Source organism: Siniperca chuatsi, linkage group LG3 (assembly GCF_020085105.1).
Source record: "Siniperca chuatsi isolate FFG_IHB_CAS linkage group LG3, ASM2008510v1, whole genome shotgun sequence".
In the NCBI taxonomy this organism is placed as follows: Eukaryota; Metazoa; Chordata; class Actinopteri; order Centrarchiformes; family Sinipercidae; genus Siniperca; species Siniperca chuatsi.
Window position 1 is genome coordinate 31,404,182 of NC_058044.1, and position 25,949 is coordinate 31,430,130.

At 41.0% G+C, this 25,949-nt stretch overlaps 2 protein-coding genes across 9 annotated transcripts in view; one reads left to right on the plus strand and one right to left on the minus strand.

Moving 5' to 3' along the window:
- Positions 1-25,727, plus strand: LOC122873251 (zinc finger protein 239-like). Of its 6 annotated transcripts, XM_044189712.1 has the most exons (8): positions 1-158; positions 1,543-1,684; positions 16,139-16,234; positions 16,963-17,141; positions 17,647-17,911; positions 19,003-19,087; positions 19,221-19,271; positions 21,495-25,727. In XM_044189712.1, the coding sequence occupies exons 6-8, from the start codon at positions 19,070-19,072 to the stop codon at positions 22,587-22,589; spliced, it is 1,164 nt and encodes a 387-aa protein (XP_044045647.1). In that variant the 5' UTR covers positions 1-158; positions 1,543-1,684; positions 16,139-16,234; positions 16,963-17,141; positions 17,647-17,911; positions 19,003-19,069; the 3' UTR covers positions 22,590-25,727. The 6 variants fall into 6 exon arrangements, with proteins under 6 accessions (XP_044045647.1, XP_044045650.1, XP_044045649.1 ...); XM_044189715.1 differs by lacking the exon at positions 19,221-19,271; XM_044189714.1 differs by lacking the exons at positions 16,139-16,234; positions 16,963-17,141; positions 17,647-17,911 and adding an exon at positions 9,322-9,452.
- Positions 18,081-25,949, minus strand: part of LOC122873249 (glutamate receptor 2-like) — a 150,195-nt gene continuing 142,326 nt past the window's right edge. For all 3 annotated transcript variants that reach the window (XR_006377388.1, XM_044189706.1, XM_044189703.1), the window contains one exon: positions 18,081-18,838. Coding sequence is in view for 1 of the 3 variants with exons in the window: in XM_044189706.1 (XP_044045641.1) it covers positions 18,818-18,838 (21 nt within the window). In the remaining 2 variants the exon portion in view is untranslated. The remainder of the gene's footprint in view (positions 18,839-25,949) is intronic.

Here is a 25,949-nt window from a genome sequence, read left to right on the forward strand (position 1 = left end):
TTTAACGTTGGTTTGCAGCCCGCCAGCAAATCGAAGAAGAAGAAAATGAAGAAGAAGTAGAAGAAGAAGAATGATGCCGCCATTTTCCAAGATGGCGATATTTACGTGGCAATATCATGGACAATATTAGCAGAAGAGAGACTGTGGGAGAGCGAAAGGTATCTGTTCCACTTTGTTTGCTTGGTTTGTCTGTGGCTGCCTTAGTGATTATTGATAGCACTTCGGGCTTAAAGCTGGAATCATTCTAATCGTGTAAATGCAGCGGCTTTCTTCCGGCTCATCGCTGCTAACTTGTGTGTGTTAGCTAACTTTGGATGTGTTATGCCAGGCCGCTACTGTTTAAGTTATAGTTATAACGCTGTTGCGTATTAATTGGAGAGGTCGAATGAAGTCATTGGAAAGCATGAATGAGTTCAGACATCGCCCCACTGGAGATCTCTCTTTGGATGCTCCGTCCAGAGACTCCCATCAGCATTTATCTGTTTATTTCACAACAGCAGTAACGCTAGTTCACACATGAGCTGCTGCTACAGTCTGAGCCGGCCCACCTACACTGAACACAGCTGCGGTGCTTCATTTCTCCTCTGTGACATGGAGCGTTTGAATGGATGTTGCATAGTATTTATTAGAGCAATTTATCGGTCTGTAGTAGAGACCGATAAATTGGCATGGTCGTTATATCGGACGATATGAGTTATACTGGATATGCAGGTCTATCTGGGTCAATATGTTTGTCGACCAATAAAAGACAAGACATTGCGGTACAGAAATGCCAAATCAGGTACGAGGGAATTTAGAAACAGTGTCACCATTACAGAGTTTGCCAACAGAGGTTTTGGTGCAAAGTGCAAATGATAGAATCTCTTAAGAAATAAAGCACATTTATAGAAGCAAGTTAGGAAATCAGCTTGACTCAGATATGGGAACGGAAGGCACAGGCATGTTAGAAAATTAAAAATTGAAAAGTTGATTTTTCAACTGTAAAATGTCCTGCTTAGTAGCCTATGTATCTTGGTCACAATTCTTGGGGGAAAAAAGTCTAAAGGATTTTGATTGTTTTTCATGTTATATGCACATGTAAAAAAGAAATCACTATTAGCCAGTATATCTATCAGATTTTAAACTGTCGATAACGATATCAATGTTGGCCTCAAAAATCCAGTATCGGTCGGCCCTTGTATTTATTTGTGCAATTCTTGAGAAAAACACGAGTTGCACAAAATGAATCATGTCCTCAGCTAATCTCCTAAATCCTACATAAGGCTTTAATTTAGTGTAAGGCTCCAAGAAATGATTTCCAGTGTATTTTCCAAAATAAGGGAGCCCTTAAGGAAGCTTCGACAGTGCCTTGTCTCCTCTAAAGAGATGGTTGAGTTTTCCCATTGATAAAGAAAATGACTGAAGGGGGTGTGGACACAGACAGGGCAACCCCTATGGACACCTTATCTTATAGCCTACTCATTGACACTTTGATTGCTTCAGAGCGCTGCAGAGACACTTTGACATCAAGTTTACTTTGCATTATCTGTTTTCTTTTGGCAGATTGACCTGACTACACAAGTTCCTCCTCCTGAGTTCAGTTTGGCACCTTTTTCTCTATTTTCACCAGACATTTTTGATAACTGAACCATAAATACACCATCAACAAGAAACTTTGGACTGCAGCCAAGATCTGAATCAGCAGGTATGGCTCTATTCAATTTAATTCAATTTTATTTATGTAGCGCCAATTCATAACAGAAGTTATCTCATTGCACTTTTCCAAATGCCACCATGAGCAAGCACTTGGCGACAGTGGCAAGGAAAAACTTCCTTTAAGAGGCAGAAACCTCGAGCAGAACCAGACTCAGGGTGGGCGGCCATCAGAGGTTTGGAGAGAAGGGGGGGGGGGGGCTTCAGCTGATGACCCTCCCATGTCAGACAGCTGAGGGGTGCCACACAATCTATTAGAGATGTATCTGGAAACAGCCTCAAACACAGTGTTTAGAGAAGGAAACATGAACATCTGAAGAAAAATCTGACAAGATCAACTGCACTCCAAGTATCCCCATATGTACTTTCAGGTATGGAAGAGGATTCGTTTTGATAGTAAATCTGAAGACCGGGGCTAGTATTTATCAAGCTATATCTGCTCTAGTAAAATAATACCTTCTCAGTCCGAATGTACAGTGATAGTTTATCCATATCATATGTAAAGAAACGCTAACCTCCACAGTTATGTAATTGCAGCTGGTGCGTGCCTCTCGAAATTTGAAACATTGCGGTCTGTAGCGGCTCCATGTTGATGAGTGGCTCATTGGTCTGTGGTAACCTCCTCCTGACCCTCTCACTTCCTCACCGTCCAGACTAGAAGAACAAGAAAACAAGTACAGAACAGCACACGTGCTGTACGGTGGCGATATATAGCCACTGTAAAGGTTTTAACTAAAAACTGGCACATTCTGTCTTTTCAGCTTTCTTCTACGGCAGCCTTTCCGTGTGCTTGCTGTAGATTAGTCTACAGCGTCCGCTGAATGTCGGAGAGCAATCACAACTCTCGCACAGATGGCAGTGTGGCTCGCGCCATTATGTCTCTTTCTGAAATCCACAACAATCTCCACCGTCTTGAGCGTTGAGCTCCAGGTTGTTCTGGCTGCACCTGGTCACCAGGTGGTCAGACTCATTCCCATCAGAGAGGAGCCCAGTACGCCCACTTCATGATTGGTTGATAAATAAGTATATATCTTTAATCTCAACAGCACAAATTTTTCTATTCAAATCTGTAATCTCTTAGAGCTCAATAGCTATTTTCATTTTGTCTCCACTCCTATACTATGGCCTGTAAATGGCATTTGAATTAGGCATGACCAGCCTCTTTTCTGTGTTGTCAATGCAGAAAAAGCTAAACTTACAACAGGTTTTTTTTGGAATGTAGCCAAAGAACTATTTCCGAACAAAATCAAACAACAGTTTGCAGGTTCAATACTAATGTTCTAAGGATAGTAAATGTCAGGATTTACAATTGAACAATAACTTTTTCTAATGTTAATCACATTTAGGCTAGCAGTTTTAAACACTGTAAAACACATTTTAAAACCATTCAGTTCATTGTGGATTAACATTAAAACATACAGTTCATTGTGAGGAGATAACAGTCACAACATGTACCATGTATCATTAGCCTATAACTTAAGCAAAATAAACAAGAAAGTCGCAAACTTTTCTGCAATTTCTACCTTCTCCTTGGCTAAACGTAGGCCTATGCTCTTTGAGGTAATATATTCAATTACATACATAATATATGATATTTAAATATGGGTATTAATTATCATAATTATGGAGCTGATTCATCAGGTGAGGTCAAAATTAGGGAGGAAAATGGTTCAAAATTCAATAGGGGGAAATTCCCCATTGAAACACCGTCAAGTGGGCTTAAAGAGAACATCAGTGAATTTGCGGTTTGAAAAGTATAAATTGATCATGCAGAGAAGTAATTAGCATTTCTATTCTAAGTAATTCTAACATATGTCTTATTCAAAACACACTAATCACTTAAGTGTTGATAACAAAGGAGTACTTATCAGAAACAGGAGTAGAAATGACGTTATGGACAAGGATACATTTTACAGCGTTTTTGCTGACTCGGCCGTATTTATTTGAGCCAGAGTATAGGCCAATGAAATCCAGCGGAGAGAGCCTGAGGCTGCGACTGCAGTAGCCATGCTAGAGGTTCTGGCTGACAGGGGCCCTCCAGAGCCTGAGCTGCTGAGCACAAACAGCCACTGGTGGTGCCTCTGCTCAAATTGCCCTCTGATGCCACCAGAAACGAAATCATTCTGCTGCAATGAATTTCAGCTGCAGTTTTTTTTTTTTTTTTTTTTTGGATGCTGTCGCCGATGCCAACCATACTTTGTGGAACTTTCTTAACCTTACTGCAGCAGCTAGCCAGAGCATCTTTGAGCTAGCATTTGTGTTGTTGTTGTTATACTGAAGTCCGTTCTGCCGGTATGTGTGTGTGTTGCTTATGTAAATTTACTTGATAGGCACGCCCTGAAGGTAACGATATAGCTATGTGTGAAAAATAAATGGTGAAAATGAATTCATTTGCTTGGCAACGTTGAGTAACTTCGATTAGCACCCTGCAGCTAACTTGCTCAGACCATAAAGCTGTAGCGTTAGTGGCCCGCCGGGCAGTGAGGCCGAGGCTAATATGGTTCAGGTTCCTGCTCGAACATGTGCGGCGGTCAAGTGTTTGGTTTAGAAGCGCTTATTGTGGTGCTATTAATGGCAGAAGTGCAGCTTCTCTACCAGAAAATGTTTAGTTTCAGAGACTTTTCCTGCATTCTGGTGACTTTTAAAGAATGAAACTAACAAAATAATAAGTAAACTGTAACAACGTTTTTAATACTTTAAATTTTACTTTTAATTCTCAGGAAAGAATTCTGGAGTAGGGTGTCTCTGCAGGCCGGAGACTTTTGACTGGGTGTGGTAACTGTCAATAATTTTGTAATTGGGCCAATCAGAGGCTTCCAATCCACTGTCTGTCAGAAGCTGGTTTGAGTCCTCCCTCATGAGGCATAGCATCTTGCAGTTTACTGCATACAGCCTGTGGTAGCTCATTAGCTGCCAGCATCTAGCTTTCCAACAAATGCTGTTCTGATAGGCTTATAACGTGCGATTTCTAAAATGAGCAGTGGTGAAAGTTACTATATTCTGTTATGATTATAAGTTGTCTACTTCCACTTTAAAATGTTGCTGTCTGTTGATACTTTGATCCCTTGACTACAGCTGAAAACTTCAGATCTAAACATTGAGAAAGAAGTCAAACTTGCTTCTTCGTGTCGAACCTCCCCTTCTATGAGAACGATGATTAGACGAATTAAAAACTGACAACTGGTTCAGGCTGTGTATTGGTGAAATTTGTTTTGATTGACAGAGGTTTGTAAGCCTCTGATTGGCCAAATAAAAAAAGATTGACAGTTACCCCGCCCATTCAGAGTCTCCGGTCTGCAGAGACACCTTACTCGAGAATTGTAACCCCGGGAAGCAAGCGGCAGAGGGCAATGGAAAAACGGGAGTCTCCCTGGAAAATCGGGAGGGTTGACAAAGTTAACGGTTAAGGAGTTTCCTGATGGACAGATTGGTTTACTTGTTGCTAAAGTTAGTTATTTTAAGTGTCATGCACTTTGCAAGCAGGTGAGACAAGACACTACATACATACCAAATAAGAGCAATAACATAATGCGAGTGAAAGAACAAATATAGTACACCTCCATACATGTCAAACAATGTCTGTCTGACTAAATACGAACTAGAACCCGACCGATACTGATTTTAGAGGGGTTAACATCCACCCATAACCGATATGGCGGCCGATACAGTGAATATTTGAGACCTTTTCTATGTGGATTGTGCACTGATTTTGCACCAATATGCCTATGCAAAGATCCTCAGAAGGCTGCTTTCTTAAACAAATAACTATATTGAAGGATATTTAAGTTAAATATTCTTTATCATGTTAAATTATTTAACATATACATTCAATTTTATTTATATAGTGCCAGTTCATAACAGAAGTTATTTCATTGCACTTTTCCTATAGAGCAGGTCTAGACCGTACTATTTATAATATTGTAACTATTATTTTTATTTTATTATTATTGTTATTGTTATTTAAAACATTGTCAACTAATACCAGAAAAGAACACTGAGGAAAATAAAGAATAAATATTTAAATGTTCAGTATCAGTCAGTTGCGGAAGTAGCACAAAATGCCATGGAAATACTAAACTGTCCTAAAGTACAGTCCTAAATGTTTGTTACATTCCACCACTGCTCTCTACTAAACCATATTCTCTAACTTACTCTGTTGAGCTCTGAGATTCATGCTGCAGCTTTGTTCTGATTCTGAACCAACATTTCAAAGGACTGAACTCCAATCAGTAACGTCACAAACATTAACTCACGGTTCGATGCTGCTGGGTCGAGAGACGAACAGCGCTTCTGCTATAAACGTTCAGGGAAACGTTCAACGTATCCGGTGAAAAAACGGCTCCTGACGTTATTTATTGACTTTCTCAGCAGCTCGGTAACAATGTAGTGTGAAGTCAGCTCTCAACTGACTCAAACAGCACCGCACTGTGGTCTGCGGAGCTGCAGAATGATGAAGAGATGCTCTGATGCTTACCTTTCAATCTGCTACTGACTGACAAACTACAGCTGGCTAGCTGCCTCGCTAACACAGCAAACAGTAGTGATAAGCATGAGTGACGTGACGGTTGTCAGGGACAGCGTTATAATGAAAGGGGAAAAGATGGGTTTATTGTTTAACTTTCCAGCGTTGTATTTCACAAACTAGTTAGCAGCTTTCCGTGAACACACCGCTTTGACTCCACTACGTCTGCTCAGCTGTGCACACGGCACTCTGCTACATGTGCTGCGCTGTGCTGAGAGTACTGTAGCCATAGTAACGGCCCACATTTCCCAGCATGCACTGCCTAGTGCTGAAAGCAGTTTAAGTTAGCTGCCTCATGTTCCAAAATGCAAATGTTACTTTTTGTTAGTGTTTGTATGTGTCTGTTCAGAACATGGTGGTTAATGTTGGTAGTTGTCATTTTTATGCTGGCTTGTAGTTTTAACCCTTAGTGAGATGGCTTGTTACCTTTCATGACACCAGCTGTATTTTATTGGTGTAACGGGAGCTTGAGCTGCTTCTTCTCTCTTCTCCCTGCTTGCCACTGTAGTGACAGCGCACTCTGCTGGATAAACTTTGCAGTGACACCAATATATTAACACAGGCCTTTCTTTCTGCCTAATATACTGAAAAGAAAACAGTTTTATATCGGTACATATTGGATAACGCCGATACCGATATATCGGCGGCAATTATCGGCTGATATTATCAGTCGGGCTATAATATGAACACATTCCTGCTCCTTAGACATTCTAGCTATAAAACATAACTAGACTGTGCCTTTAGCACATCAAACATAAAGTGCCCTCCTACGCTGTTGGTAGGCAGGTCAACTTTGAATTAAAAGTGACAGAATTGACCAAATGACACTTAATGACAACAGTCACAAACGTTCATAAAGACTCCTTCATTTTCATGACAGGTGGAATGTGATGGTTGTGACAGTCACATCAGTCTTATGCACACCCAGGGTCCAAAATTAACAAGCGCCAGATGCATGTACATTTTGGGTTTGGCAGAAAAATAGTTTGGGGTCACCGGTCAGGTGGCCGGTAAATAATTTGGAATCACATCATCTAATCGTGACTCTGAGGTAGGCTATATTTCATATCTGCTGCTGCAGTGCTTAAGTATAAATATCAGAATACCAGCTAACGGTAGCTAGGCCTGCCGCAATAATTACGTTATCAACTTTGTGTGCGATATATGGACATGACCTCATTTTTGCCTACCTCGATATTGCCCGTTGTTTACATGCATGTTTGTTTACATAAGAATGTCACCAACATTTTAGCCAACATGATGCTGGAATAAACAGCAGGGTTTGCCCTGCCATTATACAGGGCATCCGGAAAGTATTCACAGCGCTTCACTTTCCCCACATTCTGTTATGTTACAGCCTTATTCCAAAATGGATTAAATTCAGAATTTTCCTCAAAATTCTACAAACAATACCCCATAATGACAACGTGAATGAAGTTTGTTTGAAATCTTTGCAAATTTATTACAAATGGGGAAAAAAATATTTAAAAAAAAAAAATAATCACAGAAGTATTCACAGCCTTTGCTCAATACTTTGTCGAAGCACCTCTGGCACCAGTTACAGCCTCAAGTCTTCTGAGTTTGATGCTACGAGCTTGGCACGCCTGTTTTTGGCCAGTTTGTCCCATTCTTCTTTGCAGGGCCTCTCGAGCTCCATCAGGTTGGATGGGGAGCGTCGGTGCACAGCCATGTTCAGATCTCTCCAGAGATGTTCAGTCGGGTTCAGGTCTGGGCTCTGGCTGGGCCACTCAGGGACATTCACAGAGTCCCGCAGCCACTCTGTTATCTGGGCTGTGAGCTTAGGGTCGTTGTCCTGTTGAAGATGAACCGTCGCCCCAGTCTGAGGTCCAGAGCGCTCTGGAGCAGGTTTTTATCAAGGATGTCTCTGTACATTGCTGCATTCATCTTTCCCTCGATCCTGACCGGTCTCCCAGTTCCTGCCGCTGAAAAACACCCCCCCAGCACGATGCTGCCACCGCCATGCTTCACTGTAGGGATGGTGTTGGCCAGGTGATGACGGTGCCTGGTTTCGCTCGCTGGAGCTCTGTCAGAGAGACCATCGGGTTCTTGGTCACCTCCCTGACTAAGGTCTGACCGGGCGGGCTGGGTCTAGGAAGAGTCCTGGTGGTTCCAAACTTCTGATGGAGGCCGCTGTGCTCACTGGGACCTTCAATGCTGCAGAAATGTTTCTGTACCCTTCCCCAGATCTGTGCCTCGATACAATCCTGTCTCGGAGGTCTACAGACAAGTCCTTGGACTTCATGGCTCGGTCTGTGCTCTGACATGCACTGTTAGCTGTGGGACCTTATACAGACCGGTGTGTGCCTCTCCAGATCACGTCCAGTCAGCTGAGTTTACCACAGGTGGACTCCGATCAAGCTGCAGAAACATCTCAAGGATGATCAGTGGAAACAGGACGCACCTGAGCTCAGTTCTGAGCGTCATGGCAAAGGCTGGGAATACTTCTGTACATGGGATTTTTTTTTTTTTTCATTTTTAATACATTTGCAAAGATTTCAAACAAACTTCTTTCACGTTGTCATTATGGGGTATTGTTTGTAGGATTTTGAGGAAAATAATGACTTTAATCCATTTTGGAATAAGGCTGTAAAAATGTGGAAAAAGTGACGCGCTGTGAATACTTTCTGGATGCACTGTAAGTATTGGGGCACAGCGATTAATCGTATTATTTCTACAGCGCCTAAGCCGAATGAACAGAGAAAACTATGCTGAGACACGTTTTGCTGGCAGTTCTGGTCGCGCTGCTTCTGTCCTCTCGTCGTCTGCTCTGTGTGGAGTTTCATCATGGGCGGGGCTCAGGCAGCTCCTCTCTCCACACAAACCAATGTGGCAGCTTTCTCGCTAGATTTAGGGACTTTTCAGACCATCTCAGTGACTTTTTCTTAAAACGTGACTAGCCGACAACTGTAGCCTGTCACATTAACATAATAAACACTGACACTCCCCCTTGCTAGGATGGCTGAGTGTGCAAAGCGGTCAAAGGCTTGGCTACATTTCAGTAAAGCCAAAGATAAGGAGGAAGCGAATTGCCATTATTATTATTATTATTATTATTATTAACAACTAATATTTACATTTCTTGTAAGGGGGGGAACACAACGTCAATGCTAAAGTGTGCATCAGTTAAAGCCAAAATGCAGTACCTTCGACTGTCTTCGAGTTGGAACACCGCCAAGTCTGGCTGCCATTGCGTGACAATCATCCTCCTCCACCCAAGGTATGCATGGTGCGCACACACCAACTTCCCCCAACTAGCAAGTCCCGTTCATTGACAATAATAATCCAGTTGATGATAATCCAAAAATATGCATTCTCTTAAAGTGACAGTACAGACATTAACCAACACTTTAGTGATAAAACGAAATACTTTTCTTAAAGCCACTGGAAATTTTGCTTTAAATAGTAAAAATGCATATATGATATTGAAGTTGAGCGTCTCATTTACAAAACTGAGTGTAAATGAACATTCATTTAATTTCAACTAATAGAAAACCTAGTTTAGAAAACAGCTAATTTTGCTGTTTAGACCTTTTCTCAAGTCTGTGTAGGCGTGGTAGATCACATTTTGATTGACATCTCCCTCTGAACGACTGACCTCTTCCTGCCTCCGCCTATGTCTTTCATGGCAACAGTCCCTCACAGCAATGACGCAAGCGATAATCAGCATAGTCCAGCCCTACATGTTTGAGCTGTCTGATTTGGTCACCGATCTGATTTGATCGATCGATCACAGGTGATATATGGTTAGCTGGATAATTGCAAAAGGCTAAGTAGAGACAACTTGGCTCAGACTCAAAGAAGCGAAAGCTGAGAGGATTGGTTGCAACTGTTTATGTAGATTTTTTTATGATTGGTTCACAGAATTAACTGCGTAATTTTCGTAATAAATATCAGCATCACCATGCCCAATTCAAACCTAATATCGGGAAAGTTTACAAGAACTTAATAATTTGGATTGAAACTAATTTCTAATACTTTTTAGATGCTTACTATTATGTACATAAGACCATAAATTACAAAAGTTAGGCTATTGTGGATTTGGGTTTCCAGTGGCTTTAAATATTTAGCACATTTTACCAAATTAAAAATGTTAAAACATTTGGAGGGCCTAGTAATGAGTTGTGTTTAACGATAGGCCAAAATATGTTTTAAAGGTTATATTGATAAAATTTTTATGTAGACGAAAAAAATAATACATCCACAGAGCTTTTAGAAACGTGTGGAATCACTTTTCCTAACAGATCCTAAATGAATGTTTTGTTTATTTCTGTGTGAGATGTCTGACGTTTGGTTCCTGCTTCCAACAACACTTGTGAGCCAATAGTATAACGACAACGTCCTTAAAACCTTAACTAATGTGTTCTCCCTCAAACAATTTAATGTTATAACAAAGATGCGTATCAGAGGGGCCAGGGTCCGACATGACAGATGTCCCAGGGCCAGTACGAGTTCATGCAGGGCAACCTGATTGTGGCGGACTGGTCCGCTTATCAGAATCAGAATCAGAAATACTTTATTGATCCCTGAAGGGAAACTCTTTGTTACAGTAGCTCGCCTTTACGTCAGTGCACACAGGAGAAAGTACTAGCAAACAATATGATACACTATAAAACACTATAAAAACAGGTCAGAAAATAAATTATCAGGTGGGTATAAGTATAAGATAAACTAATTGTCAAGTACCAAGTGCGTTTACCGGTTGTTGATGATGATAGTACAGTATAATACAATGTAACAAGATAAGTAATAAGCAGAGGTGCATGTACTGTCGAGAGTAAAGAAAAGGCTGTTGCTCTTCTTTAAGAACGGAATGGACGTGTGATCCTAATATATTACCAATGTTATCAAAGGAAAATTCAAGTTCTGCACTACTGTAAATCTGCTCATTATAGTGTTTAGACTCAAAACGTGACTGTTATTGAGGGTGTCATCTCATATAGCAGTATAACATTAGTCCTATTATGAGACATTTCGCTTGTGGCTGGCTCGCCATGTAGCCAGCTGCGTTGAGCTGTAGGTTTTAATAGCATCCCTACAATGTACTGTACTGTACTCTCTGGTTTCAAATGTAAATATTTACCTAATGTCTTATAATGTAAGGATGATTGAAATGCCATTTTACATTAAGTGTTGCAATATAGGGCCCCTATAATTATTAAATGATGGGGGGGAAGGGTTACCTAAAGCTAGCTAGCCATATCCTAAGATTAGCACAGATAACGTTACATGAAACACCACCGCACAAAGTAACCTAAATATGTAGCTAATACTTATATATTGCAAAATGAATTCATTACTCTATCACGAAAGATTCATCATAGAATCAAGATTCATATGATTGAGTCTGAGTCTCACTCCACTCGACCAGTGTTTTTTTTGCCTTTTGCAGGAAAAACATTTTTAATCAATGACTCAATCAATGATCAAGCACAATCTTAATTTCATGCTTTTAACTGAAATTTGGTTAGACCAAGATAACAGTGCAGCTGTTTCTTATCGAGACCACCCCTCCCAACTTCAGTTTTATGGGCGAAGCTAGAGTGCAAAAGAAAGGAGGTGGAGATGTTTAATGATTCCCTCCAAGGCAGAAAGATGATATATGGAAATTTTGCTTCTTTTGAATATGTGGCTCTTCAGTTGAATTCCTCTTCTCAAGCTATATTTCTAAATATCTACATGCCACCAAATTACTGCGCCAACTTTTTTGATGACTTTACTGAACTGCTGTCTATAATCTGTATTGACTGACTTTGACTGTGTAGTTATTGTTGGTGATTTTAACATCCATGTTGACAACCTCCAGAACAGAGGGACTAAAGAACTCTCTGGACCTAATCATCTCCAAGGGTCTGAACATTTCTAAGGTTGTGGTGACTGATGTTGCTCTCTCTGATCATTCCTGTGTTTTCACACACATGTTCAAACAGAAAATGGTATATCACTGAAAACACCAGTAAAATATTTATTCATTTCTTCCGCACCCACCCTCTCTTGGGTCTCAGTCAGTGAGCTTGTACATAATTTCAATTCTAACATTACAAATGTTATTGATGCCATTGCAACCACTAAAGTGAAGCCTGTTTCTGGTAAGAAAAGATCTCCAGGGAGAAATGCCACGCTGGTAAGAATATAAAAGAGTGTTGAAAAGCTGAACGCAGGTGGTGAAAAACAAATCTCCAGGTTCATTATGACTATAAAGAGAGACTTAGCATTTATAATTTAGAACTGAGAAATGCAAGGTGGTCCTTCTTCTCTGACATCATCGCCAAAAGAATAATAATGCACGTGCCATGTTTGCTAATGTCGACAGGCTAAAAAAACCTTCTTGTGTCAGTAGCCTCTGAACTTTTGTCCAAGGCCTGCAATGAATTTGCCTCCTCCTTCATTGACAAAATTCAGAAAATTAGACAGGCAGTCAGTGCCTCCATATCAGGTACAGGATATGTGTTATCTCTGTGTCCACTTAAAATCAATTCAAATAGCATGACACAATTTGATCCTATTAACCATAAAAACTTGGAGGACATTACACAACATCTGAAATCCGCCTCCTGCTGCCTTGATGTTCTGCCAACCGCATGGCCTCAGATCTTCTACAAACTGTCAAAATGTCTCTCAGGTGTCCCACAGGCCCTGAAAACTGCAGTTATAAAGCCACTCCTTAAAAAACGAACAATCTAAACACATCACTAATGAACAATTGTAGGCCTATATCAAACCTCCCATTTTTAAGTAAAATAATTGAAAAAGCTGAACAACTTCTTGGCGTTAAACAGCTGTTTTGATGATTTCCAGTCAGTTTTCGAGCACACTACAGCACTGAGACTGCTCTTGGTAAGATCTTCAATGACATCCTTAAACAAAGACAGTGGCAGAATTTCAGTCTTGGTATTATTGGATCTCAGTGCTGTATTTGATACGATTGACCCCAACATATTACTAGACAGATTGGAAAACAGGTGGGACTCTCTGGCACAGTATTAAACTGGTTTGAATCCTACTTAAAGGACAGGACTACTTTGTGTCTATAGGTAATTACACATCTGATCGGACAAAAATTACACGTGGAGTTCCCCAAGGCTCCATTCTGGGGTGTCTTCTGTTCAACATCACAAACAGACATATTGGTGTAGTCATGGACTCAGACCTGAATTTCTATAGCCACATTAAAATAATTTTAATGTATAATTTATTAAATCAAATTTGTGGCTTTTGATTAATTTTTTACACTGCATTGTAACTTGTACAATCCTGTTTTATCTTTTATTTTTATTTTCTATTTAACTTTTTAATTATATTTAAATGTCTTTTTTATATTGCCTTAATGTTGCTTATACATTTTGTCTTGATGCCTTTTATTTTTTATGTAAAGCACTTTGAATTGCCTTGTTGTGGAAATGTGCTATACAAATAAACGTGCCTTGCCTTATAGCCATGCTTCTCAATGTCTTCTTTTCCTTTCGGCTGTTCCCTTTCAGGGGTCGCCACAGCGAATCATGTGCCTCCATCTAACCCTGTCCTCTGCATCCTCTTCCCTCACACCAATTAACTTAATGTCCTCTTTCACCACATCCATAAATCTCCTCTTTGGTCTTCCTCTAGACCTCCTGCCTTGCAGCTCCAACCTCAGCATCCTTCTACCAATATATTCACAGCCTACTACTCTGAACATGTCCAAACCACCTCAATCTGGCTTCTCGGACTTTATCTCCAAAACATCTAACATGAGCTGTCCCTTTGATGTACTCATTCCTGATCCTGTCCATCCTCGTCACTCCCAAAGAGAACCTCAACATCTTAAGCTCTGCTACCTCCAGCTCTGCCTCTTGTCTTTTCTTCAGTGCCACTGTCTTTAAGCTGTACAACATTGCTGGTCTCACCACCGTCTTGAACACCTTTCCTTTCATTCGTGCTGATACTCTTTTATCACACAACACACCGGTCACTTTTCTCCACCCGTTCCAACCTGCTTGCACTCGCCTCTTCACCTCTTTTCCACAGTCTCCATTGCTCTGTACCGTTGACCCTAAGTACTTAAAGTCCTGCACAATCTTCACCTCTGCTCACCTGTCCAACCTAGCATACAAGTCCTCATATGCTCTTTGTTTGGCCTTTGCCACCTCTACCTTCACCTTACGCTGCATCTCCCTGTACTCCTGTCTACTCTCTTCAGTTCTCTGTGTCCCACTTCTTCTTAGCTAACCTCTTTCTCTGTATACACTCTTGCACTTCCTCGTTCCACCACCAAGTCTCCTTGTCCACTTTCCTCTTTCCAGATGACACACCGAGTACCCTCCTACCTGTCTCCCTGATCACATTAGCTGTAGTGGGCACTTCCTGACCACCCGGAGTCTGTCTCAGCTCCTCCCTGAAAACTACACGACACTCTTCCTTTTTCAACTTCCACCACTTTGTCCTCTGCTCTGCCTTTGTCCTTTTCATCTTCCTCACCACCAGAGTCATTTTACACACTACCATCCTGTGTTGTCTGGCTACACTCTCCCCTACCACTACTTTACAGTCACTGGTCTCTTTCAGATTACCACGTCTACACAAGATGTAGTCCACCTGAGTGCTTCTAGCTCCGCTCTTATGTCACCCTATGTTCCTGCCTCTTCTGGAAGAAAGTGTTCACTACAGCCATTTCCATCCTCTTTGCAAAGTTTACCACCATCTGTCCTTCTGCGTTCCTGTCCTGAAGACCAAACCTGCCCATCACATTCTCATCACCTCTGTTCCCTTCACCTACATGCCCATTGAAATCTGCACCAATCACCACTCTCTCACCTCTGGGGATGCTCTGCATCACTTCATCTAACTCACTCCAGAATTTCTCCTTCTCTTCTAACTCACATTCTACCTGTGGGGCATAACCACTCACAACATTGAACATCACCCCTTCAGTTTCCAGCTTCAGACTCATCAACCTGTCTGATACTCTTTTCACCTCTAGAACATTCCTCACAAACTCCTCTTTCAGGATAACTCCTACTCCGTTTCTCTTCCTATCTGACCCATGGTAGAACAACTTGAACCCTGCTCCTAAGCTTCTAGCCTTGCTACCTTTCCACCTGGTCTCCTGGACACACAGTATGTCCACCTTCCTTCTCTGCATCATGTCAATCAACTCTCTAGCCTTCCCTGTCATAGTCCCAACATTCAAAGTCCCTACTGTCAGTCCTACATTCTTAGCTTTCCTCTTCTCTCTCTGCCTATCAACACACCTTCCTCCTCTCCTTCTTCGTCTTTGACCAACAGTAGTCCAATTTTCATTGCCGGTCGTTGTTAACCCGGGCACCGACCGATCCGGTATGGAAGTCATTGTCACGATTCGCATTTTTAATTTGGCATATGTTTTACGTCGGATGCCCTTCCTGACACAACACTCTGCATTTATCCAGACTTGGGACTGGCACAAGAAGACACTGGCTTGTGCCCCCTTGCGGTTGCATTAGCCATGCTTCTCAATGTGCTGTTTTTTAAAAAGGGTCAAAGTCTGCCAGTTCAAGCAGACCCAAATAGGATCTGCACGCTGACCCCAGCAGGTCGTTGTCACCTTGGAATGGTAGCCTTTCGTTCCCAAAAATGTAATGGCGGCAGCTACATGTCTAAAGGCCCTGACACACCGGGCTGACCGTCGGCCAATGTCGGGCCGTTGGTGAGTGTCGATAGCCCTAGTTTTTGTGGTGTGTTCCATGCCGTTGGCACTCGTCGGCCCTCTTGTGCAGCTTGTTGAATGTTGAATTGGCGGCAGAGACCGTCGATGAGAAATTACTGAGCGAATCGGTGCACGAGAAGAGAAACAGAAGTGAGCAAAGCAGCAAACGACTTTGTGATGAGGGCACACACTGAAGGATCGTCTTATTTTTCAACTTCATCTTCTCTGATCATTCAAATACACAGATATTTTAACAACAACATGGCGATCTGGAATGAAGTTATGCGAACTGAGTGGTGGAAACTGAACTCGTGAGATTGAAAACATACTCGTTATATTGGGTAAGATTTTATTTTTGCCATTGAGCTCTTTAGCAAAAAGTGTTAGTAATTGTTTGTGTTATTGTTTGCTAGCATTCGGTAAATATCATTAGTGTTGTTATTGTGCTAACGTTAGCTGGCTAACTTTTCCCACATTTTGTGTTACAGCCTTATTCCAAAATGGATTAAATTCATTATTTTCCTCAAAATTCTACAAACAATACCCCATAATGACAACGTGAAATAAATCTTTGCAAATTTATTACAAACCGAAAAGAAAAATAAATCACCTAAGTATTCACAGCCTTTGCTCAATACTTTGTTAAAGCACCTCTGGCACCAGTTACAGCCTCAAGTCTTCTGAGTATGATGCTACAAGCTTGGCACGCCTGTTTTTGGCCAGTTTGTCCCCTTCTTCTTTGCAGGGCCTCTCGAGCTCCATCAGGTTGGATGGGGAGTGTTGGTGCACAGCCATGTTCAGATCTCTCCAGAAATGTTCAGTCGGGTTCAGGTCTGGGCTCTGGCTGGGCCACTCGAGGGCATTCACAGAGTCCCGAGGCCACTCTTTTTGTTATCTGGGCTGTGAGCTTAGTATTGTCTTGTTGGAAGATGACTTATTCCAAAATGACTTTAATCCATTTTGGAATAAAGCTGTAACATAACAATGTGGAAAAAGTGCGCTGTGAATACTTTCCGGATGCACTATAGACATGAAAGCACAATGCTCAAACTTTAGCTTTGCTTTTCAGAGGCGCTCAAGAAGAACTGGGATTCTCTGCAAACTCAGTATACCCGTTACAAGAAACTTGCAACCTCAGGAAGTTGTGGAGTGCAAAACACTGGCAGGCAGCAATGGAACCTGACCTGGCTGCAGTTTTTAGAGCCCCACACAAAAAGGAAGGAGACCACTTCCAACCTTACTGTCAGGGTAACTAAACTATTTTATTTGTTGAGTATTAATAAAACATCGTTGCTTGCTTGGTATGAACTTGGTTTCACTCTCCATTATCTTCCACAATTGCACATGAAGTGCATTTTTAGCATCTGAATAAAGCCTTCTAATCACAATTTGTTTACACTGAGGGAAGCTTCTATTGATACCAGGCCTTTCACACCTGACCACACCCCGGCCAAATGGAGCCAAAATTGTAGGGTATTGTTTAACACATTGTTATGAATGCCTGGTGAACAGTTGCAATTGGTAACATCAGTTACCTCATGTATATAAAGCAACCTCTTAACTATTCATATTTATTCCAACATCTTTGCACCATTGTCTTCCTGATACATCTTCACTGTTGTTTTTTTGTATATGCACTTTTTTATATACATCTACATCTCTATATAGTAGTTAAATGTTTGTTACAGGTCAAATTCCTTGAATGTGTGTAAACATCCTTGGTCAATGTGATTGTGAATTTTATTTATTTAAGGAACCTTTGGCAGCTGCTGCTGATTGAGTCACCTTCAGATGGCACCAGCAGTGAGACCCGGACCAACACCCCTTCCCAGCCCAGCACCGCTATAGAGGAGTCCTGCTTCTTTGAGGATGAGCCAAGGCCTGCATTCCCCTGCCGAGTCCACCTTCTGTGGAGCCAGAGTGCTGGCAGTCACAACTATGGACAGTTTACTCATCTGTGATGCTTGATGTGACGGATTGTTCATCTGAGAAAAGTATCTGTTGTAACAGATAAGAATGTAAACAATTCCTACAAACATTCTACCTTTTAATTTTATATTTTGATTAACTGCAATTAATTGTTGCCTTTATAAGATTTCATTGTATTGCACATTTGAAAATAAAACCCTTTGACTTTGATAAAGGGTACTTGCATTTCTCTGGCAAGAGTGAACAGTCAAGACAGTATAATGCAAAACTTAATTTTGTAATTTCAGACTACAGGCATTAGATAGGAAACAAGATAGGCACACACATTCCCTATATTTTGCCCCACTGAAAAGGCACAGCACCGATATCAGAATTAAAGTAGCAACATAGTTCATCTCTGTGCTGCTTGGCTCGTGTTGTGACATTGGTTGTGTGTGGCAGGGAGTCCTGCTGTAGGTCAGGGTCTTCCTGGGACAGTGTCATGATCGGGTCCTTCCTGGTCACTGATTCCTGCTGTGTTTAGGTCACAGCTCTTGGTCTGCAGTCTCAAAAACAATGTCCTCCACTTTGGCAGTGTCTTGAATGTTAATGGTGGTTAGAAAGACCCAAAAACGGTTGGCTAGGATGCCAAAAGCCCATTTTATTATTATTTTTTTTTTTTATACCACCCTCCGTGCTTGGGACAGCCTGTAACTAAAGATGTGTTGCCTGCAGTTCTGATATGGCTGCATGAGGTACTCCTTCAAGGGAAATGCCTCATCTGCCACAATGCAATAAGGATCCAGCTGGTCAGAAGCAGGAAGTGGTGCAGGGTCAGGGATGTTGGATGTCCTATTCTCCAAGGTGTCCTGCAGTGAGCATCTACCAAACTCTCCACCATCTGAAATCCACCCATTGGATCAAACATCTACCTACAGGAATCTGTAACTGTGCCGACTAGGGCCATTAGCACTATAGAGAAGTTAGGTGTAGAATGTTGATCCAGTTGGAATCCATCAGCTACTATCCATCAGGCACTGAAAAACAAGAAAACACAATGTAAATCCCATGGACACTAATTTCATATGTCAGACCCTTGATAAGTTATGGTCATGTAGCCATGTGTTGCTATCATATATATATATATATAATGTGTGTGTGTTCTTGCTCTGACCAGTCTGCTTTTATTTGATGATTTCAGAGCTGAAACGTGCTGACGGTAAGAAAAGCATTTGGAGGACATTGACTTTCACCACTAAGCCAGTGAGATGAGTTCTTCAGAAGAGGTGAGATCAAATGGAAATTTAAATTTCCAGTATTTTGTCATGACTATGGCCACCACAGACTAAATCCTAGCCACCACACCAGCTACTACACACAGCACCACCAGTTGGGTCACACATTTGTTTACTCATGCAGATTCCTACAATGTTGCAGCACCAAAAGGGGATTTTCAGCTGCTTTCTCAAGGTAAATTCAGTATAATGTACAGTTCTACAGCACTAATTAAATCAGTATGATAACATACTTACCACTCTGCTGCTCTGATTTTGTCTTTTTAACAGAAATACATTCAGTAATGAATTCAAATCACTCCTACTTATTTCTGGAAATCTGGATTTTATAACAAATTTTTTTTTTTTTTTTTTTTTTTTTTTTTCCTTTCCAAGAATCCACGAGAATGTTTTTGTGTTCAGCTCAAGCTCAACATGCCAATTTTAAAAGGACAGTGGTGAGCGGGAGGTTAGCGGTTTTAATAAGTACAACAGGGAGAACTCGCTGGGAGAAATAACAATCATTGGGATTTCACTAAAAAGGGGGAACTGCCAGTAAGTGGGGTTTGCAGCGGAATTATGTGCGCGATGTTTGGTGTATTTTACAAGACGAAGTGATCATGCACGTTTGTGTTTATTTGCCGTGCCGAGCTTGTACTTATACTGTGCTTGTACACTGCTTGTACTTCACAGTACAAGCAGCCGTTAGCTGCCAGCTAATGACACAGCTGTGCTGCTAGGAAATAATGTATTTATGTTTACATTCAGTTTGTTTGATTAATTGACTGTACAGTATATTTTCCTGCTTTTTTGTCCATTGCCAGTCACGGTCCTGATTAACAGACTGTCAAACTCAATACCTGCTGCAGGTGTTTCACATTAAAAGCCTAATATGAAAAGGAGAGAATTCTGCCTTATTGACCTGCTGAAAGTGGGTTTTGCTTGTGCAGAACGGTTTCTACACTGCCGCCGCACCACTGGAGACACTTTCCAGTTGCACTTGCATATTCAGCAGGCTGAGTCTAGTATCAGTAACAGAACTCAATGTCCTGTTTCTCTTGTTCTTTTTTTTCATGGAATGAAGGTAGGCCCAGCAGTCGGATTGACTCTAAACTTCAGAACTTCCCCGCACTTGCAGACTCAGACTTAATCAGTGCGATCCAGGGAAGTCCTTTGGAGCCAGGGGCTATGCAAATCTACAATTCATCAAGCCTGCAAAGCGCCTCAAGCTGACTTTTTGTGGACTTCCAGAAAGTCGCTTGGGGTGCAGATTTGACCGGACTTTGCTTGGAAATGCCCCATAAGTCATAGCAAATTAATATGGCAGTTCAAAAGAAATCAAAAATGATAATAATGACGAGATTGACTGATAATGATGAAACCAAAACAATCAATCAATCAATCTACCCGTGATGATACCCATCGTACGGCTATAGTCCAAATGTACCTTATTTATTTTTGATGACATTGGATATTTTCATTATTTATTTATAGTGTCTAGAATACAGCCTTATCTAGACACATAATGTTAGGAGAGAGCAGGCAGGTCCTATTATAAGGAAAAAACCAAAACCAAATCGTGGCACAGACTAGGATCCTGAAGAGGAGACCTCGAGGAACAGACATTCTAAACACTATTTGATATTTATATGGAGATGTTCTTTGACGTAATTTATAACTTAACGTTTTGATCAAACTGCATCCCTAATGTGGTGTTTTCAATGAACCAGGTAGCTTTTTGCTCCTCCCACAACATGCAAGTGTAATTGAGGACACTCCTCCCCACGATGAAGCATACCTGTCTTCTATTTAATGCATGCTGAGCTGTTTTTTCCTTCAATACCCCGAAGGCGACTGTCATGTCATAACGATGGTAAATTATTTTAAAAAAGAACTGTATCGTGGCTACGAGCGTGCAACTGTGTTCCTCCACACTGGTAACTGGAGTTATCACCCTTATCTGCCGCTAGTCAGTGAGCTTTTGGTGAGTAACTCTAGCTGTGAGCAACAAACCTCACTTGAAGACATATTTCCTTTCCTCTCCATCCCGGTCTTGTGTTAAAGTCTGTTCCCTTTTTAAATAGTGCGGTACCCTTTGCCAAAGAGATAGCAACAGAATGAAACACTGGACACTGTTCGGGTGGTTTACCATTCTTTAATATCAGAGATATATTAGCCTCCATCATAGAAATGGGACGTTTACCAGAATTGAAGGAGAAACACAACATACTTTATCATACAAGGTTTAATAATATTTCATATATATTTAGCTGGAAGGCTTTAAATGTGAAACATCTGTACAGGAAGTGTTGAGTTTCACTGACAGTAGCTTAACAGCAATCGGGAAGCAATTGTAATAATTGTAGCAGTATTTGATCTATTCCTCCACTCTGAAACTTAATTTCTCTGTTTTTCTCAGTTGAAACAGACAGACACAGACAGGAGCAGACCTCATCAGTGTCACAAGTGTGGGAAATCTTTCAGTCGGGTTTGCAGACTAAGAAGACATGAACTCACTCACACCGCAGAGAAACTGTACCACTGTGAACAATGTGGCAGCAGTTTCAGCCAGCTAAATGCATACAAGCTACACCTGCATACCCACACTGAAGAAACACCATACTGCTGCGACCAGTGTGGGATGCATTTCAGCAACCAGAGTTCATACAGAAAACACCTGAGAGACCACACTGGACCATACCAGTGTGACCAATGTGAAAAGAGTTTCAGTTACTTCAGTATTTACAAGATACACATGCGTGTCCACACTAAAGAAAAGCCCTACTGCTGTGACCAGTGTCCAAAGAGTTTTAGTTTTTTAAGTTCATACAAGCGACACCAGCTTAGCCACAGTGGAGAGAAGCCGTACCAGTGTGACTTTTGTGGAAAGAGTTTCACCCAGTCAGGGCATTTCAGTCTGCATCTGCGGAACCACACTGGAGAGAAACCATACGAGTGTGACCAATGTCAAAAGAGTTTCAGTGACTTAAGTAGTTACAAGATACACTTGCGTGTCCACACAGGAGAGAAACCATACTGCTGTGACCAGTGTGGGAGGAGTTTCTCTCAGTTAGGTAATTATAAATCACATATGCGTATCCACACTGGAGAAAAACCATTCCGCTGTGAGCTATGTGAGAAAAGTTTCTCTATTTCAAAAACGTACAAACAACATGTGCGTACCCACACTGGAGAGAAACCGTACCAGTGTAAAGAATGTGGGAAAGGTTTCAGTCGACTAAGCAACTACATGCGACATCTTCGTATTCACACTGGAGAGCAACCATACAGCTGTGACCAATGTGGAAAATGTTTCAATAGTTCGTATAGTTACAGCCGACACCTGCGTGTCCATACTGGAGAGAAACCATACTGGTGTTCACAGTGTAAGAGGCTGTTTACTCGATCACAGTCTTTAAAGAAACACCGCTGTGTTGAAATAGATGAAGACAGTTCGACTGTGTGTAACGAAGAAGCACAAGTGAGCTGCTCACCAAAAGAACCAACAAAATAAATTAGTGTGTGTGTGTGTGTGTGTGTGTGTGTGTGTGTTCATGGTGATGAAGCAGCATGTCCCCCAGTGCAGCAGAGCGGCTCACTGATGTATTTTCAATAGTTTCTGGACAACAGTGGAGCTCTGTGGCTCAGAGGAAGAAGATCCATCAGGCTGTGGATATACACAATACATGTTAGTTTAGTTTTGGTATTTTCATTGGATTTGTTGACATTTAAGGGGACCTATGCTTTTCCTTATTTTCTATCATACATAATGTTACAATGTCGGATGTGGCCAAAGTTTCAGATGAGGTAAACCTATGTAAAAGTAATCCCTGTGAGCAAAAAGCTCAGGCTTCAGACTGCTCTGAACGTTTTTTCTACTTTCATGCCAAGCTGACCTCAGCCTAACTTGGATGTCATGGTGATTGGTCATCTGCGCTCATCTGTATCAAAGATGCTCTATAACATTTGGAAACCGTCTTTATCTGTATTGACAACTTATTTGAAGCGCTTTGAGTAGTCGGAAAGACTAGAAAGGTGCTATACAAGTACAGTCCATTTACCATGGTCCGGGCAAAGTCAGCTAAGCTGAAAAGACCACTAGCTGCGCGGCTAACGGCAGCTAACGTTACAGTTAGCAGCAGTTAGCACTTTAAAGCTCTCTGTCCTTCAGGAAACTCCGTAAATATCTGAGAGTTGAGCAGCTGGAGGACATCAGAGGCAAACCAAGAAAATATTTTCTCCATAAAATATGATCCAGTTTCACCAAAATCAGTTAATAAAGTTGTAAACTTAAGTTGTAAAGTGTGTTTTGTACAGTAAGCAGTAAGGCCGGCCCTCAGAAACACTCCGTCTGGCGGCGTCTGTTGTTTTTCCTACTTAATTCGTCTCATTTGTGGTCTGAGAAACAGTACATTCATTCAATTCAGTGCCTCATATCACTATTAAGTTACTGTAGCTGTCATAGCCGTCAAGCTCACCGGCAAGACAGCGCGGCGGTCTGCGGCTCACAGCACAGGGTGTGTAAAGAGGAGTGGTTACAGCAGCTTGCGTGCCCCTCGGCAGGCTTCCTGTAAGTTCGCTAATCAGAAGAAAGTGGGCTTTTAAAGAGACAGGAGCTAAAACGGCTTGTTTCAGACAGAGGATGAACTGAGGGGCTGCATAAAGGGCCAGTATAAGATAAATAAGATTTTTTTTTAAAACTGTGAATGATGCGAAGTTACTCTAATATAGAAATGGAAATGAGCAGAACAGGTCCCCTTTAAGAGAAATATGGAATATATCACCATACACTACTCTCTGAGAATATAGAAACTTAAAAGATAATGAAATGGCACAAAGTGTGAGGTTTTTAAGAAACTTACAAATTTCTGACTATCAAAGACATTGTGAATGACACTGTTACAAAGTGAGTTGAGTCATTTTATCGTGTTTGATCATTGAGAAAAGCTGTTTTTTACCATTAGCTGCTAACATTTGTCAGCCAGCTTACGTATGTTAATCACACAGCTCATGTTAACGTGTGTTTGCAAAATTTGACATTATTATTGGTAACTCAAAGGGACTGTGATTACTTTAGCGATAACACCATGAAGCCCAACATTTTAATATGTATCTGGAGCTCAGATTACAGATAGAACCTGATGATTCCAAAGTCAAGACTTGTCTGTGAGCTCCAGGCCTGGGTCCAGGACTGAGCCGCAGTGTCCCTGTTAAGGCGGAGGTTCTTTATCCTTTATCAACCACTCGTAGCAGTTTTCATCAGTCACAATTTGTGCCCATCACTTGAGAACACAACCCATCAGGATCCTGTAGACTCATTAAAACATCACTCTCAGCATCTCTAGGAACAGAGACCTGTCTGCTGTGACAAGATTCAAGCCGGAGGAATATGACTTTGCTTTTCTGTTATTATTTTTTTTTAATTAAAACGTAAAGAATATTTTTATTTGGAAGCACATTTTATTGAAGTTAAATGTGGTAATGTATATGTGTGATGTATATTTACTTGTGTTATTATTTAATTCTCAATCTTTTTGGTCTTCTGTATTCAAAATTGTTTACTATACCAAAGAATGGAAATGAATGATACATTATCAGCAACAAATTAAAGCCTCTATATGTATAATTGGAAAATGGCTTACTTTGGCTTCATCTGGTGTTACTATCAAGAATGGCTCTGTGGCAGACAGCAGTGCACACTACGCAGTATTCTCATGTCATGGTCCTCTGGATCAATGTAGCAAAATATGTTTGATTTGGCCATTGATAATACGTTTACTGATACGATGCAGTTGTTTTTGTAAAACGTCATGCTCACGAGAAGTCTTTAACCTTGTCACATGCCCCATATGTTTTTCATCAATCCAGAAATGTCTCATCAATCACAATCAGAAATCACTGCCATTGATCCTGCTCATCCCTAGTCTTTCAGTGTATCTCACTAAAATGGAATAGAATAAACTGTGGGGTTTGTTCATCCAGATTTCAAAAAACATGCTTTACCCAAACGCCAATCATATCATATATCATATCTGCTGTCAGCAGCTGCCACCCCAATGTATTGGTGTTCAGAAATTTGTGTGTGAGTTGAAAAAAAAACACCAATGTGTCATTACTCACTGTGGGCTGAGAATTTCCAGTAAAAAATAGTTCCTCGTCATAAGTGTTGACAGCAAGGTGTTTCTGTTATTTTGTCCAACCCACTGCATGTGTAATTTGTTAACCCTGTGTGTTTTTGGATAGCACTCTGTATATATGTAGTTGTTAATGATGTTAATAAAGGTTGTTCCAAAAAGTTCAACTCACAACTGGAAACATTTGAAACAAAGTGTGGATGGTGATGAGACAGCACCAGGAACACCTGAAAACAACAAATAATGTTTGAAATCTTTGGAAATACGTTTTGCTTTGATGTTTTCAAATATGAAAGTGGCAGTAGCTTTCCAGAGTCACAGCTGGATAGATGTCCATCAGAGCACTTCTCGATCATTTCCAGTTTGTAAGTGGACAATTACATGAAATCCGTATAAACTAACAAACAGTACACTATGAATATGAATGAACTGTATATGGTGTATAGTATGTAGTATTGGACTGTGATACTATGGAGGATGAAAAGTTGAAGTCACCAATAAATTCATATATGAACACATGCTGTGAAATAAATTATTGAAATAAAGGTTTGAATGTGTGAATGACTGAATACATTAATAATACAAAACGACTTGTTTTACATCAGTCTGAATTGATTATAAATTAATGTTATTAATGAATGAAATGCTCTGTAACGCTTTAGATTACAGCCCACAATGTACAGCGTTGTTAACAATCGCTGCTTGTTAAATGCTATAGCAGCCAACTGTTGTCTCATGCT